At 44.1% G+C, this 20918-nt stretch overlaps 1 protein-coding gene across 8 annotated transcripts in view; it reads right to left on the bottom strand.

Moving 5' to 3' along the window:
* Positions 1–20918, bottom strand: part of LOC139273219 (protein sel-1 homolog 1-like) — a 125727-nt gene that overhangs the window by 29100 nt on the left and 75709 nt on the right. For 5 of the 8 annotated variants that reach the window (XM_070889824.1, XM_070889831.1, XM_070889827.1 and 2 more), the window contains 5 exons: positions 12638–12697; positions 12454–12535; positions 6062–6216; positions 4994–5050; positions 2218–2286 (listed from right to left, as the gene is read on the bottom strand). In XM_070889824.1, the coding sequence (XP_070745925.1) occupies positions 2218–2286; positions 4994–5050; positions 6062–6216; positions 12454–12535; positions 12638–12697 (423 nt within the window). The remainder of the gene's footprint in view (positions 1–2217; positions 2287–4993; positions 5051–6061; positions 6217–12453; positions 12536–12637; positions 12698–20918) is intronic. The other 3 variants (XM_070889828.1, XM_070889832.1, XM_070889830.1) reach the window with 2 other exon arrangements.

Raw genomic sequence — 20918 nt, 5'->3', positions numbered from 1 at the left:
ACATGAAAAGGGAATACAAATTAAATGTTTGGACATTGAGAAATGTAGAGGAACAAACGGACCTTGGAGCGCATGTCCACAGATTCCTGAAGGTAGCTGGCCAGGTGGTTAAGAAGGCATCTGGAATGCTTGCCTTTATTAGCCAAGGTATAGAATATAAGAGCAGATGGGTTCGGCTTGAACTCGATAAAACACTGGTTCGGCCACAGCTGGACTACTGCGTGCAGTTCTGGTCACCACATTACAGGAAGGACGTGATTGCACTGGAGAGGGTACAGAGGAAATTACTGAGGAAGTTGCCGGTATATAGAATTATGAGGGGCCTTGATATAGTGGATAGAAAGGGCCTATTTCCCTTAGCAGAGTGGTCAACAACCAGGGGGCATAAATTTAAAGTAATTGATAGAAGGTTTAGAGGGGATTTGAGGGGAAATTTCTTGACACAGAGGGTTGTGGGGATCTGGAATTCACTGCCTGAAAGGGTGGTACAGGTAAAAACCCTCACCACACTTAAAAAGTAGTTGGATGTGCACTTGATGTGCCGTGACCTGCAGGGTTAAGGACCGAGAGCTGGAACGTGGGATTAGGCAGGATAGCCTCTTATTGGCCGGCGCGGACACGATGGGCTGAAATGGCCTCCTTCTATGCTGTAAACTTTTATGATACTATGAGGGGGCAAGCAGTGGTCGGCAGTGACCCGTGGTTTTAATGTGGAGCAGGGAGAGGCACATTTAGCCAAGTATTTTTTTTTAAATGTACCTTTTTAGTGACATACTGCAGTGGTCCCTTTAAGGACTCGCTGGTTCGGCCACATGTAAACCTGGTTTTACTGAGCACAGCTCGTGTCAAATGGGAGTAGTGTCATCGAATTTCTAGGCCAGTGTGTTTTCTGTAGTCAACTGCATTTCTAAAACCTTCAGAAATTCTGTTGTTTTTTTTTAAACTGAATGCCCAGACCTGCCTATGACTTTTTATTTTAGGTATTGTTGGAAGAAAAGTATCCTTTAATTTGATCTAATCCTTCAGTTAAGAAAGTCAGTTTTTTGACACTTGATCTATATTCCATCTTATCTTAAATCACGATTTTCTGCCTTCTATGGAGAGTGTGCAATATTGCATGGGAATGATGAATAACTTCAACAAATATTATATTGTCTGGATTGGCTTATCACTGGTAGTATGTTAAAATACTGTGGGGTAGAAATTGCCCTCCACCGGCAAGGGGCACACCTACCATTTTTGAAGTGTTCTGGCCGCCGCAGTGGATGAGACGGCCTATCCAGCAAAATTCAGCTCCTCTGGGGTGGAAGTGGGAGCAGAGCGGAGTGGCTGTCACTAGCGGGGCAGAAGTGGGGCCGGGACGGAGTGGCCGCAGCCGTCAGTCATCAGCACGGTGCTGATGATGTCATCGCGCTGGCGCGTCACAACATCTCTCCCCTTCAGTTAAAGGGGAGAGTCGCTGCGAATTCTGCATTCATTTTAGTTAGGTCCACTGGGCCACCAAGGAGGGTTTCTGCTGGGCCAGCAGGTTGGCACCCAAGAGGGGTGCCAGGCTGCCTGTTGGCGGCCCGGCCAAACCCGGGGGCATAATTGTCGGGCTGACCTCGCAGTCGACTGACAAGAAAAAAATAGAGGGCAGTGTGCCCTCCCCTTTAAGAGTGGCTGCGCCACCATTTCACAGAGAGTGCACCAATGGCAAAAGCTGTCAGGGGCACCAGCCAGTGGCATGGTCACTCCCGCGGTAAGGGGCAATTTCACAAAGAGGTCCCTGCCAGACGGTAAGGGGTTGGCACGTGCACACCGTGGCAGGAAAACGGCGGAGCGGTCCTGGATACCGCTCCGCTCCTGAGGAAGGACAGTTTACAAAATTGTGGCCCCATTCTACGCCACCCCGTGGCCACTGCTTTCCTGCGGTCAGAGGCCTTATCGAAAGGGGCAATTTTGGCCCCTGTCGACCCGAATAGGTGATCTTACAGGCTCAGAAGCAAATATGCAGTTAACTGTGTTTTACTGTCCAAAATACCTTTACACTATACTCTACTTTATCTACTTTCAATAATTTCTCAAAAGCCTAAAATTAAATTATGTAACTATGATCTGCTGTTACAAATTGCAACAATTTAAAACTGTTCTACAGATTATAATAACCAAAAAAAAGAAAATGCTGTTGATACAAAAGACCAAATAATCACCAATTTTTCTGAGCCCTATTATTACCTTGCCTAAAAAACCCAAGGCATTTGTACTGCCACCGCGAACAGCTTTTGATAAGTAGTAGAAAGCTTTCTAAAGAAAGAGAGAAAATCATTTACGATGTTCATCATAAAAAAATCTTGTTGCATTCAAAGTGTAACGATAACTAAACCTTTACTTGTGTTATAAAATAAGCGCGTCTTAAAGCTGGAGTAGCATATTTACAAAATGCTTTTTCACCCAGCACTTTTCTTCCTACCCTCTTGAAGACAACGGCACACACTTTTCCACAAGTCAATAACACTCTCTGGTAGCTCAGTCAACCAGCCATTTTTCATGTTTTGAGGCTTGACAGGTTCATAGTCAAGTCCGATCCTGTCCTAAGTGGACATTCACATGTGCACTTTCCAGCAAGGGTCTCTGGATGGTGACCAGGAGCAGGAACCCTTGCTGATTTTCCCTTCCCTACAGCAACAAAGAGTTATGGTCAATTGCAGTTCTCTAGCGGTACAGATTGGAAATTGGACTTTCTGGTCTGTATGGCTCAGTTATATTTTATGCATCCCCGATTTTAATCACTCCACCATTGGCGACCATGCCTTCAGCTGCTGAGGCCCTAAACTCTGGAATACCCTCCCGAAACCTATCCGCCTCTCTTTCCTCCTTCATCTGCCCTAATATCTCCTTATGTGGCTCGGTGTCAAATTTTGTATTGATAACGCTCCTGTGAAGCGCTTTGGGAATTTTTACTATGTTAAAAGTGCTATATAATTGCAAGTTGTTGTTGTTGTTCCCTTTAACAATGTAAGAATTGGGAAATCCTGCTGTCTACATTTTATTTTTAGAGTCACTTCATACACAGTGATCAGCTTCAAGAAACCAGTCTCATCAGTGCACGTCGGGTAATTTACTGTTATTTTGATTCAGTTGGTAGCACTGTCACTTCTGAGTCAGAAGGTCGGGTTCAAACCCCACTGAATTTGGGTGTATAATCTAGACTAACATTTCAGTGTACTACTAAGGAAGTGCTGGAGTGGGAGTGCCATCTTTCAGATGAGCCATTCTGTTCTGGAGGACGCAGAAGATCCCATAGCCCTATTGAAAGAAGAACAAGGAATTCTTCTGGTGTTCTAGCCAACATTTCTCCCTCAACTGACACCACCAAAACCGATCAACTGGTCATTTGTCTCATTTGCTGTTTGTGAGACCTTGCAGTGTGCAAATTGGCTGCTCCATTTCCTTACATTAAAAAATGACTGCACTTCAACAGTAATTCATTTATCTTGACACACTTTGGGATATCCTGAGAGCATCGTTGCAAAGTGCTTTCTTTTCCAACTAGGATGGCAAATAAATTGGTCAAAAGGAAGAAATTACAAAAACAAGCTTTAAAAAAAAAGACAAGCTGATAAATGCCTTTGGCCTAGAAATTGGCCTCCTTAGCGCCTCCCGTTATCGCCTCTGGGGGGGCGATAACGGGAGGCGCTAACCACTTACCAACCAGGATGAACGACTTGATAAATTCGGCGGCAAGAGTGGGGCGGCGGGAGGACATTGCCTCCCGATCTCCTTCACCTGAACTTCGGTTCCGCCCCCTGGAGCATCGCAAGACGAAAACATCAGCAGCTGCAGGAGATCGGAAGGCCAGGCGCTTCGGAGGCAAAAATGAAAGGCAAGGTGGCCGAGATAAGTAAAAAAAAAATTCCAAAATGGTGCTTCTCATTTTTTTACATTCCTCTTCGACCGCGATCGATCAGCCCGGCACTCTGCTGCAGTGCATTGGGATGATCGGGCCGGATCGGGGCTGCTGTTGGGATCCAGGTAATTGTTTCCAATGCAGAGCCTGCAGTGACGGCCCTTCCTTTTAAGGGAGAGAAGGTGCCTCCGAACATGGCAGTGCTGCACGCGCCATTGTGCAGCGCTGCATACCTACCGCCCCACCTGCGTCCTGAAGTGGAACGTTTGATTTACTGCTCCACTTCCTTCCTGGAGCACAAACATTGAATTTTTTTAAAGTTGAAAATCATTAGCGCCTGCCGTTAATTTTTTCAACTTTTAAAAGTTAGTGCCCCAAATGGGGTGCTCCCGAATTTCTCCCTTCTAGAGTTTTGGGTTATTGGTTTGTACCCTGATTTCCCACATGAGCTCTTGGTCACGGTCCAGTGGGAAGCACCGCGGTGTTTCCCAATAGAGACCGAAGACTGACTTGTCAATCCAGATGATGGTGTACAAGGGAAGAAAAATTACTTTAGAATGGGAATAAATAAATAAAAAAGTTCAGTGTAAAACAAGTGCAGAAATGATAAGTGTACAATTATAGGTTTCATTTCCAATGCACATTGCAAGATCCCATATTCAGGAATTCAGGAGAAACCTCTTTCCCCAGAGAGTGGTTAGAATATGGAACTCGCTACCACAGGGAGTAGACGAGGCGAATAGTATAGATCCATTGAGGGGGCAGCTCGATAAACACATGAGGGAGAAAGGAATAGAAGGATATGCTGATAGGGTTAGATGAGGAGGATGGGAGGAGGACCTGTTGGGTTGAATGGCCTATCTCAATGCTGTAAATACTATGTAATTATAAAGTTACAGAAAACTGAGGGTAAAGAAAGACCCCAATTTAAAAATGGTTGTTCCTATTGCCACACTGATTTTCATTTCACACGGGTCCAGACCACATATGAACTTTCTTTTAAAGCTTTTCTTTTCCACCTTTTACATACATTTGTATTTTTCTTCGGTTATTATCCATCTGTACCATTAGCTTCAAAAGAGCCCTTCCTCAGAGTACACCTACTTCATAGTCTTGTTCTATTCCTTTGCTTCCTGTTAGATGTAGCTGACCAAGACCAACCTAAATGAGAATTTTTTCAAATCAATTTCAGACTGCCACAAAGGCAAACTCTGCTATTCCGAAAAAGTGAAAATCTACAAGTGCTGTATTTTTAATCAAAGCTTTTGCATCAGACAAACGTTGAACAATATTAAAGCAATTACAAACTATTGCATTGTGTCAAATAATGCGCTGTGCCCTTGAAGTTTGCTGTGGAAGTATTGAAGGTTAACTCTTAATTGTTTTGGTGTATAGCAATTGGCGTTAATGGTATTCAGGTGGTGGAAATTAATTGGGGACACTCTTGCTCTCTTATGTATATATGGGAGTAGACTGGGGAAGTATAACGTATGTCTCTGTAAAATAAAGGTTTATAAGCGTCTGAAGGCTGGGTTCAACACCTGGCTGGCCAACTTTTACAGACACTTCCATTAAAAAGCAAACAAAGGAATTTCATACAAATCTGTTAAGCATCTGTGCAGCATAATCTTAAGGTCAGCCTGTTTCTTGCTCTCTGTGGGCCTCCCAATAATAGCCTTTTGGGAGATTATAATCATTTTGAGAATTGATGCATTGGAGAGTGCATGAAAAACACGTAGAATATAGGCATCCTCTGTGGGGCTGTATCCCAACATCAGCAGATTGGTAATTCTTAATGTCTGGGCCCACGGTGTAAGTGACACTTGCGAGTTACCAGCTGCAATTATTCTACTTCTTCATTGCTTAGCAAAATAATTTCACTGATTCAATACTTTCTTATAGGCAATATACAAGAAAATAATGAAGGGATTACAGCAAAAGTTTGATCTGGAATAACAGAAATGGGAATGTGAACTTCAAAAAGCATGTTTGCCAAAAGTGTTTTCCTGTAGATACTGTTCTCTATCAATTAAAACTTATGTATGAGGAAAAATGTAAAATCTGCAAGATTTGAAACTAGCTATTCAAAATGTTCGGTAACATCTGCTCAAAGTAATAAATAGCGGCTTTTTAAAACTAAAGTTAACAGAAAAATGAGGCGTGGTTTCATACCTGTGACTGAAGATCTCCTTTCTCTGCTATAAACTGGAAGTATTGGTACAGATCGAAATCCATTATTTCACCATTGGAGCTACGATTTTCAGCCCTTTCTGTCAATCTAACCTTTTCTGTGAGAATTTCTCCACGAAGAGCAACATTATCAGCCACTGTGTGTAACAACAAGAATTCACTATTTTATGAGGTGCCATCCTCTTTGTTAACCTATAAAATGCACTAAAAGGTATCAGAAATCTAAAGCATTTGCATCTTATAATTTAGAAATGACAAATACAAGGCTGCAAAATTTAATGTATTAGTAACAACACGAGCTTAACGAGCAAGATATTTCAATATCAAAGAATTGTTAAGAGTGAGAATTATGACTGAAGTTAAGGGAGTGCTTGAATTAATGTTCAGCTTTCCCTATGACACTTTGAGCAATAAGCACAAGAACACACAAATGGCTATGATCAACCTGCTGCCCGTATACTAATTCACACCAAGTCCCGTTCACCCATCACCTCTGTGCCCGCTGACCTACGCTGACTCCCAGTTCAGCCACACCTTGAATTTAAAATGATCGTCCTTGTTTTCAAATCCCTCCATGGCCTCACCCCTCCCTTTCTCTGTAACCTCCTCTAGCCCAACAACCCTCCGAGATCTTTGCGCTCCTCTAATTCTGACCTCTTGCGCATCCCCAATTTTTATTGCTCCACCATTGGCGACTGTGGCTACAGCTGTCTAGGCCCAAACTCGAGAATTCCCTCCCTAAACCTCTCCACTTCTCTCTCCAAGATGCTCCTCAAAACCTACCTCTTGGACCAAGATTTTGGTCAACGGTCCTAATACCTCCTATGTGGCTCGGTGTCAGATTTTATTTGTGAAGCACCTTTGTACGTTTTACGAACTTAGAGGCACCATATAAATACAATTTGTTGGCATCTTGGGGTAGATTAGAAATTCAAATATTTAGACCCTGGTATTTTTATATTTTCCAGAAGGAATTTTCAATTATGTGGCTAAGCACACATATATAATTTTGTGAACTGCCTCTGAACTATTACTTTTACAAAAATAAAATCACACAAACTTTCCTATGTTTAGTTTATGATGATAGCATCCCCTTTACCTTGCTTTTCAGATCCACCTGTGCAAGAATTTTAAAAAAATATTTTTTGGTTTGTTTCTTACACCCATGTTTTATTTTTCAGGAGGAAGTGATAATTTCACAACAGAGGTTTATTATTGTCTCATTAATAGATTATTTTACCATTTGCACCAGCATGCCTTAGGGCATCAATTTCTTCCAACTCCATTTAAAAGAAAAAAAAATAATGTAACATTTTTGAATAAGCCAGGATAGTAAAAGGCAAAAAATACAACCTGACCAAAAATTTTATTGTAACCCGTTATAGAAACATAGAAAATAGGTGCAGGAGTAGGCCATTCGGCCCTTCTAGCCTGCACCGCCATTCAATGAGTTCATGGCTGAACATGCAACTTCAGTACCCCATTCCTGCTTTCTCGCCATACCCCTTGATCCCCCTAGTAGTAAGGACTTCATCGAACTCCTTTTTGAATATATTTAGTGAATTGGCCTCAACAACTTTCTGTGGTAGAGAATTCCACAGGTTCACCACTCTCTGGGTGAAGAAGTTTCTCCTCATCTCGGTCCTTAATGGCTTACCCCTTATTCTTAGACTGTGACCCCTGGTTCTGGACTTCCCCAACATTGGGAACGTTCTTCCTGCATCTAACCTGTCTGAACCCATCAGAATTTTAAACGTTTCTATGAGGTCCCCTCTCATTCTTCTGAATTCCAGTGAATACAAGCCCAGTTGATCCAGTCTTTCTTGATAGGTCAGTCCTGCCATCCCGGGAATCAGTCTGGTGAATCTTCGCTGCACTCCCTCAAAAGCAAGAATGTCCTTCCTCAAGTTAGGAGACCAAAACTGTACACAATACTCCAGGTGTGGCCTCACCAAGGCCCTGCACAACTGTAGCAACACCTCCCTGCCCCTGTACTCAAATCCCCTCGCTATGAAGGCCAACATGCCATTTGCTTTCTTAACCGCCTGCTGTACCCGCATGCCAACCTTCAATGACTGATGTACCATGACACCCAGGTCTCGTTGCACCTCCCCTTTTCCTAATCTGTCACCATTCAGATAATAGTCTGTCTCTCTGTTTTTACCACCAAAGTGGATAACCTCACATTTATCCACATTATACTTCATCTGCCATGCATTTGCCCACTCACCTAACCTATCCAAGTCACTCTGCAGCCTCATAGCATCCTCCTCGCAGCTCACACTGCCACCCAACTTAGTGTCATCCGCAAATTTGGAGATACTACATTTAATCCCCTTGTCTAAATCATTAATGTACAGTGTAAACAGCTGGGGCTCCAGCACAGAACCTTGCGGTACCCCACTAGTCACTGCCTGCCATTCTGAAAAGTACCCATTTACTCCTACTCTTTGCTTCCTGTCTGACAACCAGTTCTCAATCCATGTCAGCACACTACCCCCAATCCCATGTGCTTTAACTTTGCACATTAATCTCTTGTGTGGGACCTTGTCGAAAGCCTTCTGAAAGTCCAAATACACCACATCAACTGGTTCTCCCTTGTCCACTCTACTGGAAACATCCTCAAAAAATTCCAGAAGATTTGTCAAGCATGATTTCTCTTTCACAAATCCATGCTGACTTGGACCTATCATGTCACCTCTTTCCAAATGTGCTGCTATGACATCCTTAATAATTGATTCCATCATTTTACCCACTACTGATGTCAGGCTGACCGGTCTATAATTCCGTTTTCTCTCTCCCTCCTTTTTTAAAAAGTGGGGTTACATTGGCTACCCTCCACTCCATTGGAACTGATCCAGAGTCAATGGAATGTTGGAAAATGACTGTCAATGCATCTGTTATTTCCAAGGCCACCTCCTTAAGTACTCTGGGATGCAGTCCATCAGGCCCTGGGGATTTATCGGCCTTCAATCCCATCAATTTCCCCAACACAATTTCCCGACTAATAAGGATTTCCCTCAGTTCCTCCTCCTTACTAGACCCTCTGACCCCTTTTATATCCGGAAGGTTGTTTGTGTCCTCCTTAGTGAATACCGAACCAAAGTACTTGTTCAATTGGTCCGCCATTTCTTTGTTCCCCATTATGACTTCCCCTGATTCTGACTGCAGGGGACCTACGTTTGTCTTTACTAACCTTTTTCTCTTTACATATCTATAGAAACTTTTGCAATCCGTCTTAATGTTCCCTGCAAGCTTCTTCTCGTACTCCATTTTCCCTGCCCTAATCAAACCCTTTGTCCTCCTCTGCTGAGTTCTAAATTTCTCCCAGTCCCGGGGTTCGCTGCTATTTCTGGCCAATTTGTATGCCACTTCCTTGGCTTTAATACTATCCCTGATTTCCCTTGATAGCCACGGTTGAGTTACCTTCCCTTTTTTATTTTTACGCCAGACAGGAATGTACAATTGTTGTAGTTCATCCATGCGGTCTCTAAATGTCTGCCATTGCCCATCCACAGTCAACCCCTTAAGTATCATTCGCCAATCTATCCTAGCCAATTCACGCCTCATCAACATTGACACAAAGAATAAATGTATCCATGCCGAACTAGAGCACAACATGACCCAGAGCTCCATTTGAATGATTGAACTACTGCCTAAAAGGGTGATGGAAGCAGATACAGTAGTAACTTTCAAAAGGGAATTGGATAAATACTTGAAAAGGAAAGATTTTCTGGGCTACAGGGTAAGATCATCTCTTCTTAGGCAGTTCCTCGGTGTCGAGGATGATTTGCTTCCACATTTAAACTGAGTTCTCAGGTGATTGATGAGTCCAATGTGGGACCGACAGTCTCTGTCATAGGTGGGGCAGACGGTGGTTGAAGGAACGGGTGGGTGGGTGCTTGGGTTGCCATGCGCTCCTTCCACTGTCTATGCTTGGATTCAGCTTGCTCCCGACGAAGAGACTCAAGGAGTTCGGTGCCTTCCCGGGTGCTTTTCCTCCACTTTGATCGGGGAATGGGACTAATTAGAAATCTCTTTCAAAGAGCTGCCACAGGCACAATGGGCCAAAAGGCCTCCTTCTGAGCTGTATCATTATATGATTCATCTCAGACGATAATTACATAATACTACAAGCTACAAAATGTGGTAAATGGCTGATGTTAACTGCAGAAGATTAAAGATCAGGCAGGAATCATGCGATATTAAAGGGGGAATGCAAGCGGAAGCTCATTTGTGCAAATAAACAGTACCAATGGCCGAGCTATTTCAACGCGCCCTCATTTCTGATAAGATTTTGGGCATTTTAATATTGTATTTGATCGCTTTATTAGTACACTGATATACCTGTGCTTTATATCCAACAGAATAAATGTGTTAATCCAAAGTTACTAGATACCTAAAGCAGACCAAGAATATCAGCAAATTTAGCTATAGCTCTTTGCTTCAGCACTTGGCTGAATCTGCACCTTTATAACATCTTCCTCACTTTGGAAGGTATGTACATATGATTGTAGGTATGCAGTCCAGGCCCAAGAATAGCCACATTGATTATCTGAGAAAACATCATAGTTTGATTACCTGAGAAAAGACCATAAGTTTAAAGATTGATCAGTGAAACATTGCGCTAGTGGAAATAAGGAACAATATCAGGAAAACTGTTAAATATGTCCAGATCCCAACAAGGAAAACATTCAAACAGCCCATCAAACACACTCGACCATCAGCTCCATCAGTCCAACACCAGTGGCATTGTTTTAATTAACATTTTAAATACTTGATTCTCTCGAAAGGGTGTATGAAGGAAGTAAAAAGAAAAGAAAGACTTGCATTTATATAAAGCCTTTCATGACCACCCGACATCCCAAAGCATTTTACAGCTAATGAAGTACTTTTTGAAGTGTAGTCACTGTTGCAATGTAGGAAATGCGGTAGCCAATTTGCACACAGCAAACTCCCACAAACAGCAATGTGATAATGACCAGATAATCTTTTTTTTTAGATGTTGATTGAGGGATAAATATTGGCTAGTACACCGGGGATAACTCCCCTACTCTTCTTCAATATAGTGCCATAGGATCTTTTACGTCCACCTGAGAGAGCAAATGGGGCCTCGGTTTAACGTTTCATCCGAAAGACGGCGCCTCCAACAGTGCAGCACTTCCTTCGTAGTGCAGTGGAATATCAGCCTAGATTTTTGTGCTATACTTACGTACTACATTTTATTCGTTAAACCACGAAATCAGTCATCCATATCAACAACTACAGGAAGGCGAGTTGTCAGATTTAGTAATAAAAGACAAATTGGGAACTTGGAGAAATTTCATCATACAAAAGAAACAACTTGCATTTTGCGCCTTTCACGACCTCAGAGTGTCCCAAAGTGCTTCAGAGTCAAAGATGCACTTTTGAAACGCAGTCGCTGTTGAAATGTAGAGAAACACTTTGTCTAGGCACAATCAGTATCTCGACTGGACTAACATTTCTCAGAGAGAAAAGTGGTAAAAATCTGCCATGATTCATAGAAACATAGAAAATAGGTGCAGGAGTAGGCCATTCGGCCCTTTGAGTCTGCACCACCATTCAATAAGATCACGGCTGATCGTTCACCTCAATACCCCTTTCCTGCTTTCTCTGAATGAGTAACATTCAAACTAACAACAACAACTTGTGTTTATATAACGCCTTTAATGTAGTAAAATGTCCCAAGGCACTTCACAGGAAAGTTATCAAACAAAATTTGACACTGAACCACATAAAGAGATATTAGAGCAGGTGACCAAAAGCTTGCTCAAAAAGGTAGGTTTAAAGGAGTGCCTTCAAGGAAGACAGAAAATTAATTGCATTGCTGATATCTAAGTGGACTTTAATTCCAAGGCACTTTTTTCCTTTTGAAAGGGAAGTGATTTATATACAGCAGTTTTCATGATTGCCAGTTTATGTAATTTCATACAACTGAACTAACAGCTAGAAAATACACCAATCCCTTCCAGATAGTTCTTTAGTGCTCCTTAAGATATCATCTGCAGACAGATGGACTTTCATGGCATGTACAGTTTTCAAATGAATCATAAGTTGGGTTTGTGCAGCTACATGCTAAACTAGGTTTGTTATTCTTTGTGTGCTGATGGAGGGCATCTTTTTCATTTCTTCGTCTCTTTCTTTTCTTCAGAAGTGCGAGTGGATATCAGGTAACATGTCAGAACTCCAAATATATATTGTATTTGTAAAACCTTAGGAACACTGAAAGGCAAATTCCCAGATTATTGTCGCATTTGTATTCTGAAAATTACTTCAACAAAACAATTTTTTGATCACTTCTGCTTCCTGAAGGACAACAAACATTTTTCCCATTCAGATTCAAAGATGATTACCATATTTTGCTGCAGTTTTGTAATGAATGAGAGCTGCTTCACAGCGCCGTGGCAGATTAATACCATTAAGATACTTGTTGCCCTGTTGAAACAGAGATCATTACATATAACACCTAAAAATTACTGGCTATTGATGATTCAATGTGAGTAATCAATCTTTCAATTATACAATTAATACACCTACCAAAATCATATGCGCTACAAAGTTTCCACCCAATGCAGCAAATGTGTAATATACCAGTGCCTGAAAAATATTTATTGCAAGATTTCTATTTAGTGCAAAAATATGTTAACATCTAGCTCAATGCTAAAAAAATAATTCTAAAAAGTACTAAGCTCAACAGTATGACGCAGTGAGATTCACACGTGTAAATATGTTACTGGATTAATAGTTTTAATAGTAACCAGCTCACATAGAGTTACATTGGGAGTGTGGCATTGATGACAAACATGTGATACTGTCACCTGCCATGGCACAGTACAAAATAAATGACTGATGACATGGTCTGAACAACACCAGGGACCCAACTCAGAAATGAGTCATGAACTCAAGAGCATTATGACCAGTAAAGCCCACGAGTTCTTTAAATCTGATATGACACTGGGATTTTTTGCAGTGTTCTATTTATACAATGAGTTAATAAGTGCAAGTTTCAGAAACACAGACCAATTAAAAGGAACTGGCAGATTTTCTGCCGCATGCGTTGCAGAGAGTTAGAGGATGGTCTTTGATAATGGCAAGATTGTTATACAATTAATCTCCTGTGACATTGCTCATACACAAAAGAAAATTATATCTCTCTTCCTTTTACTTTCTTTCTGCTTCTTTCCAATTCCTTTTGAGTCATTCTCTCGACTTTTGTCTTCTTTCTTCTCTCTACCTCCACACCCCGTCTCTCTCCCCCTTCTGTTTTTCTCTCCCTCTTTTTCCCATCTGTCTTACTCTCACATGCTTCTCATTGTGGTATCTCAATCAATCTATCCAGTTCATTTTCTCATTTTCCTGTCTCACTTTTTCAGTAAGTTTTGTAAGAATCGTCGCAAACATCGACAGCATCAGTGTAAACATTTTGGACTTTAAGTTGTGGACATTACTTTTTCATATTTCAAAAGAGCTGATAGTATGAGCTGGGACAGGCCCAGACATGCTCCACAGGAAGACACATCAGGTGGGCAGGGATAGTCTGGGATGGAAGACCCTTTGTCATGTAATGGGAACCCATCAGTGAGAGATCAGGTAAACTGGTCAGTGCTCAAGCCATCAAAATGACTGAGAGCCCCGGAGTGTGGGAACCTCAGGACAAGGGAAGCTATTTGGTCACCCAGACTCGTTGGAGCCTTTACCCCAGAAACAGCCCAGTAACAAAGGCACAGGCCGAAGATGTGATTCATTGCTTTTAGTTGGACTGCCTCAGGCAAAGGACTGGTTTTTGGTGCGAGAATTCATAAGCATTTTTCAGGTATAAGGGACAGCAATTTGCAGCCATCCCTTTCCTCTTCTACGCTTGCTTGCTTTGTTCGACACACTCAAGGACCGAGCATTCCGTCTGGGACGGCGAGAAGAAACCACCATCTTAGAGCAAGGAGAGCCTCGCTCATCAGGAGAAGCAGCAAGTAAGCCAGAGGGGTAACTGGTGAGCATTATCCCAACCCACACATCCTTAAGACCACCGCATCGTGTGAAAGGGTGTCGTGTGTCCCAACCAAGCCTTAGGGGTTTAGTGGGGAGGTATCATAGGCGGACACAGAGACTGTTGGACAGATTTGGTGGTGCCCCATTGAGCCAAGCAGGGATGTTTTAGTCATGGGTACTTTGCGATAGGGGCCTGTTCAGACGGGCCAGTGTTGTGTGTTGTACTGTGTTTGTTTGTTTTACACCATCAGGGTGTGTTTTACTGGGAGCAGGTATGTGCTTTAACTTGAATAAAAGCATTGTGATGGTTGAGACTGAAAGATCTGTCTATAACTGAGTATTCTGTTCACTACTGAAATTCCCAGGGTCTAGAACTGTTGTAAGGGGGGTGATTCGAAACCACCAAGGGCAAAACCACTTACAGTTTGTATCCCCCTCTGTCTCCGATACCGCAGTGTGACTCACACATGTTCTTTACTGATATACTCAATGTTATGCTCATAATAAAGTAATGCAACTGAATATTGTAGACAATGAGTAAGTGTGACCTTAGCTCCTTTATTCAAACTCCAGAGTGCTGGTACAGCATGGGAGGCCTGCTTATATACAGTGCTCCCAAGAGATGCTGGGATCCCTTGGGACTCCAACAGGTAAGCCCTCTGGTGGAGATATGATACAGGTTGCCTAGGGTTACAGACATAACATCACTCCCTCCCAAAGTCAATAGTACACTTATTTACAGGGCAAGACGATCTGGGGCTTTTCGCTCCCTTGTCAATCGTCTCGGTACAAATTCAGGTGTGAGTGAGTTGGTTGGTTCTTCGCTGGGCTGCTGGGCAGCTGGCCTTGCCAGGCTGCTGGGGATGGCGAGTTCAGCTTCGTGGTCAACCATGATGTTGGTTGCCACTTGTGTGTGTGTTGGAGGGTTGAAGTTGGTGGTGTCCTCTTAGGGTTGCTCGTGACTGTTTGTGAATCACAGTTTGGTTTGGTCCAAATGCTTTCGGCAAGTTAGTCCATTGGCAAGTTTGACCTGATACACCCTACTCCCTTCTTTGGCTATGACAGTGCCAGCAAGCCATTTGGGACCATGTCCATAGTTGAGTACAAATACAGGGTCATTGACTTCAATATCGCGTGACAAGTTTGCGCGATCATGGTACATGCTTTGTTGATGCCGCCTGCCCTCGATGTGATCATGGAGATCAGGGTGGACAAGAGAGAGCCTTGTTTTGAGCGCCCTTTTCATGAGCAGCTCAGCCGGGGTTCGTGAGCGAATGGGGTCTGGTGCGATAGCTGAGCAGGACTCGGGACAGGCGGGTCTGCAGGAAGCCTTCTGACACACGTTTCAAGCTTTGCTTGATGGTTTGGACTGCCCGTTCTGCCTGGCCTTTGGATGTGGGCTTGAACGGGGCAGATGTGATGTGCTTGATCCCATTGCGGGTCATGAATTCCTTGAATTCAGCGCTGGTGAAGCACGGCCCACTGTCGCTGACAAGGATATCAGGCAGGCCATGCGTGGCAAACATGGCTAATAGGCTTTCGATGGTGGCAGTGGACGTGCTTATAGACATTATTACACATTCAATCCATTTTGAATAAGCATCCACAACTACCAAATACATTTTGCCTAGAAATGGGCCCGCAAAGTAAACGTGGATCCTAGACCACGGTTTGGAGGGCCATGACCACAAACTTAGCGGTGCCTCTCTGGGTGCATTACTCATTTGAGAGCAAGTGTTGCATTGGCGCACGCATGACTCTAAGTCTGAGTCGATGCCAGGCCACCACACATGGGATCTGGCTATAGCTTTCATCATTACGATGCCTGGGTGGGTACTGTGTAGGTCGCGTATGAACGTTTCCCTGCCTTTCTTAGTCAAAACCACGCGATTACCCCACAAAAAACAGTCCGCCTATATGGACATTTCATCTTTGCGCCGCTGGAATGGCTTGATCTCTTCATGCATCTCCGCTGGGACACAGTTTTTTACCAGGGACAGTAAAGGATCCTGGCTGGTCCAGATCCTGATCTGGCAGACTGTAACGGGTGACTTTGCGTTTTCGAATGCATCCATCACCAAGAGCAAGTCTGCAGGCTGTGCCATTTCCACCCCGGTGGTGGGGAATGGTAGCCGACTAAGAGCATCAGCGCAGTTCTCTGTGCCTGGTCTGTGGCGGATTACATAATTGTATGCAGACAGTCTGAGCGCCCATCTTTGGATGGGGGCAGAGGCATTGGTGTTAATCCCTTTGCTCTCTGAAATAGCGATATGAGCAGCTTATGGTCAGTTTCTAGCTCAAACTTGAGGCCAAACACATACTGGTTCATTTTTTTCACCCTGTCAACGCATGCCAGAGCTTCTTTTTCAATCATGCTGTAGGCCCTTTCGGCCTTGGACAAACTCCTGGATGCATAGGCAACCGGTTGCAATGTTCCCGATTCGTTAGCATGTTGTAACACATACCCGACCCCGTATGAAGAAGCATCACAAGCTAGCACTAATCATTTAAATGGGTTTTGCAGAACAAGCAGTTTGTTGGAACATAACAGATTTCTGGCTCTCTCAAAAGCAGCCTCTTGTGATTTCCCCCATACCGAGTCATCTCCCTTGCGTAGTAGCACATGTAGGGGTTCTAGCAAGGTGCTTAACCCGGGTAGGAAATTACTGAAATCACCGAATGACCGCAGCTCCATCACGTTCTGTGGTCTCAGCACGTGCCTAATGGCCTCCGTCTTGGCATCGGTGGGTCTGATGCCGTCTGCCGCGATTCTTCTCCCGAAGAACTTGACCTCTGATGCCAGGAAAACACACTTCGAGCGTTTCAACCTCAGTCCCACGCGATCTAGCCGACTTAAAACCTCTTCCAGGTTCTGCAAGTGTTCCATGGTGTTCCAACCTGTGACCAGTATGTTGTCCTGGAAAACCACGGTGCGCAGAACCGACTTTAGCAGGCTCTCCATGTTCCTTGGAACATTACCGATCGAATCCCAAACGGGCATCTATTGTAGATGAACAGACCTTTGTGCGTGTTGATGCAGGTGAGGCCTTTCGAAGATTCCTCCAGCTCCTGTGTCATGTAGGCCGAGGTCAGGTCCAACTTGGTGAATGTCTTTCCTCCAGCCAGGGTCGCAAATAGGTCGTCTGCCTTGGGTAGCGGGTACTGCTCCTGTAGCGAAAAATGGTTAACCGTTACTTTATAGTCCCCACAAATTCTGACCGTGCCGTCGCCTTTTAGAACCGGAACAATCGGACTGGCCCACTCGTTTAACTCCACCGGCGCGATGATGCCTTCTCGCTGCAGCCTGTCCAGCTCAATTTCCACTTTCTCGCGCATCATATATGGCACCGCCCGTGCCTTGTGGTGGATGGGTCGTGTACCGGGAACCAAGTGGATCTGCACCTTCGCCCCAGAGAAACTTCCAATGCTTGACTCAAACAACGACGGAAACTTGCTCAGAACCTGGGCACATGAGGCGTCGTCAACGGATGAGTGCGCTCAGATGTCGCCCCAGTTCCAGCGGATGTTTCCCAGCCAGCTTCTGCTGAACAGTGTTGGGCCATCTCCTGGTACAATCCATAGTGGGAGTTCGTGCACTGCTCCATCATAGGAGATTTTTACTTCTGTGCTGCCAACAACAGGGATCAGCTCTTTGATGTAAGTTCTTAGCTTGGTATGAATGGGGCTAAGCTTGGGCCTGTGTGCCTTGTTGCACCACAGCCTGTCGAAGGCCTTTTTGCTCATGATAGACTGACTCGCACCCATGTCCAGTTCCATGGATCCTGGAATTCTGTTCAGTTCAACTTTTAACATGATTGGTGGACATTTCGTGGTGAAGGTGTGTACCTCGTACACTTCTGCCTCCTTGGTTTGAGTCTCTAGTTCAGCCTGATCCACCATGGATCGATCTTCCTCTGCAACATGGTGGTTTGCAGGGTTTGCAGCTCATCTGCACATTCTCATAGTGTTTGAAGCGGCATTGATAGGCTCGATGATCACCTCCGCAGCGCCGACAAGATGTTAACTGCCTCGCATTAACGATTGATGGTGGACTCTGGGTCATCTGAGGTCATGCAGCAGCCGGCGTGTACATTCTGCCATATGCATTCCTGCCTGAAAATGATGTTACTTTCTGTACAGTACTAGCCGAAACCTCTTTATGCCGCAAAATCTGTTTGGTGTTATCGCTGGTGGACATAAATGCCTGGGCTATCGTTATAGCTTTGCTCAGATTTGGTATTTCAACAGTCAATAGTTTGCGAAGGATAACCTCATGGCCAATGCCAAGCACAAAGAAGTCTCTTAGCATTTGCTCAAGGAATCCATCGAATTCGCAATGTCCTGCAAGGCGTCTCAGTTCGGCAATGTAGCTCGTCACTTCCTGGCCTTCAGACCGTTGACACGTGTAGAGTCGATACCTTGCCATCAAAACGCTTTCCTTCGGATTTAGATGCTCCCGGAACAGCGTACACAGTTCTTCATAGGATTTGGTTGTTGGTTTCACCGGAGCTAGAAGATTCTTCATGAGGCCACAGGTTGTTGCCCCACAGACGGTAAGAAGGATCGCCCTTCGTTTGACAGCATTCTCATCCCCTTCCAGCTCATCGGCCACGAAGTATTGATCGAGTCGCTCCATGAAGGTCTCCCAATCGTCCCCTTCTGAGAATTTCTCCAGGATACCAACAGTTCTTTGCATTTTCTCGTAGTTGTTCATTATCTCCTCGCCAATTGCCATGCTCATAATAAAGTAACGCAACCGAGTACTGTAGACAATGAGTAAGTGTGACCTTAGCTCCTTTATTCAAACTCCAGAATGCTGGTACAGCATGGGAGGTCTGCTTATATACAGTGCTCCCAAGGGATGCTGTGATCCCTTGGGACTTCAATAGGTAGGCCCTCTAGTGGTGGTATGATACAGGTTGCCTCGGGTTACATACATAACATTCAATAACTTATCTTTTTTTAAGGCCAATGGTATTCAGAAATTAGGCAATTAAATAATTAACTCACACGGCTGAAAAAGCGAAGGGTCAAGCCAGGAGGAAGTGGGGGGGAGCGGAGGCAAGGGATATAGGTAGGAATGTGGAATAAAACTGGCACATAGGGTCATGGCTTGGAAATGGATGAAAATAGGGCTGTATTTGAGAATATTTAATATTTTGGGCCGTAATCTGAGGCCTGGGAGGACTTTGTGAATGGCTCAGTCCTGCAAGCATTCAAGGGGTGGGAAAAACTGAAACATGGTTGTATTTGCAAGGCTTAGAAGCATTGGGTGGGGCAGTGGAAGTAGCTGGTGTCTGGGAGTGAAGGGGGAGGAATAGGAAAACAAGGGAAGTCTGGAGACCAGAAAGCCTCAGGAGGCAAGATTGACAAGAACTGGGAGACATGGATCTGGAACCAGCACTGTATGCTAGGGTGTTGAGCTCGTGGGATAGGTACTGGAGAGGGGGAAGTTAGAGCTGGAGGGGAATGAGTTTTAGGAGCTCGGATGTGGTGGATTAGAAGCACTGAAGGAAGAGTTGGAAGAGCTGAGTGGATTCAGAAGCGTTGAGGTGGAGAAGGGGAAAAGGTACGTTCAGAGAGCACAACGGCAAGGATGGAAGAAGATGAGGTTTGGAAACAGTCAAGGACATGCGGGTGGATTTCAGATCATAAGCCCAGGTTCCAGGTACTGGCCCATGTCTTCAAACGGACACATCTGGGAATAGAGTAGGGCCACCGGCAGTAAAGGATCAGTGTCTGTGGCACTAATGTTCCTGTTAAGTTGTGTGGCCATGTGGATATATGCAGCGTTCTGGAGGTCCTGCGCAGGCCGCTTGCTGGCTTTATAATGGAAAAACCGAGCATGCTTGGAAATTTGAATGGGTTACACTGCCCGTTAAAGGGGTCACACACCGCCCAAAAAATTAGAGGGAACGTTGTGTGGCACTGATGCAAAGTACAAGCACCACACAGCTAAATAGCTGTGAAGATATTTCTAGCTAGGGAAAGGACCAGAGGCACTGGAAGGGAGTGAATACAATTAAAACATGGCTGGAATTTCCTCAGAGCGGCAGTGTTGAGATGGGGCAGGACTTCTGCTCAACCCTCTGATGTTGCCACCACTCCAACTAATTTGGTCGGGGCACATTACCTAAGCACGGGTAGCTCACAGTGGGATTTCCAAGATGGCACCCACCAGTGTCGCCAAAGAAACTCCAGGGATGCTGCAGCAGCAGCACGAGATGGCAAGAGACTTTAAAGGGGCAGAAGAGACCCAAAAATGGCAGCCACAATGACAGGTTTTACATTGCACTCTTTTAACAGATAATTTGGATATTATAAAGGTTTTTTGATGGTTAACTTTGCTGTAGAATTTCACTTTTGTCATTTTTTTTTGTCTTTTATGAATCAGAATGGAGAAGAGTGACAGTATGTTATTGGATGGTGTGGTACATGTTGCGCTTATTGAAAATAGTCCTGTCAAAAGTATTATTGAAATGTCCCTGAAGCGAAACTCATGCATATAAAATTGTTGGATGTGAGGTTGCCTTGATTATTTATATGAAACATCCATATTGCTCCAGGCTTATCACAGCTTCTCAGACCAGAACAGGCAATAACCGAGAATGTTCTCATACCACAATAGTAGCTGCTATGTCCAATCTCTATATTCCAGATAGAAGGTAGAAATTGCAATGCAGAATCAAGCAAGAGCTGGCAATTTAGGCCTTGTTGGATGGGAAGAATAGCAGGATAGTTGAATTGTAACATGCTCACTATTTGCTCTCAATACTTCAAAAGGTCTTGTACCTTCAGTGCACTCACGAACAATAGAGTGGCTTAGTCTTCT

Source organism: Pristiophorus japonicus, chromosome 9 (assembly GCF_044704955.1).
Source record: "Pristiophorus japonicus isolate sPriJap1 chromosome 9, sPriJap1.hap1, whole genome shotgun sequence".
NCBI classification, from domain to species: Eukaryota; Metazoa; Chordata; class Chondrichthyes; family Pristiophoridae; genus Pristiophorus; species Pristiophorus japonicus.
The sequence above is the reverse complement of the archived record's forward strand: the minus strand, read 5'-3'. Positions and strand labels throughout refer to the sequence as shown.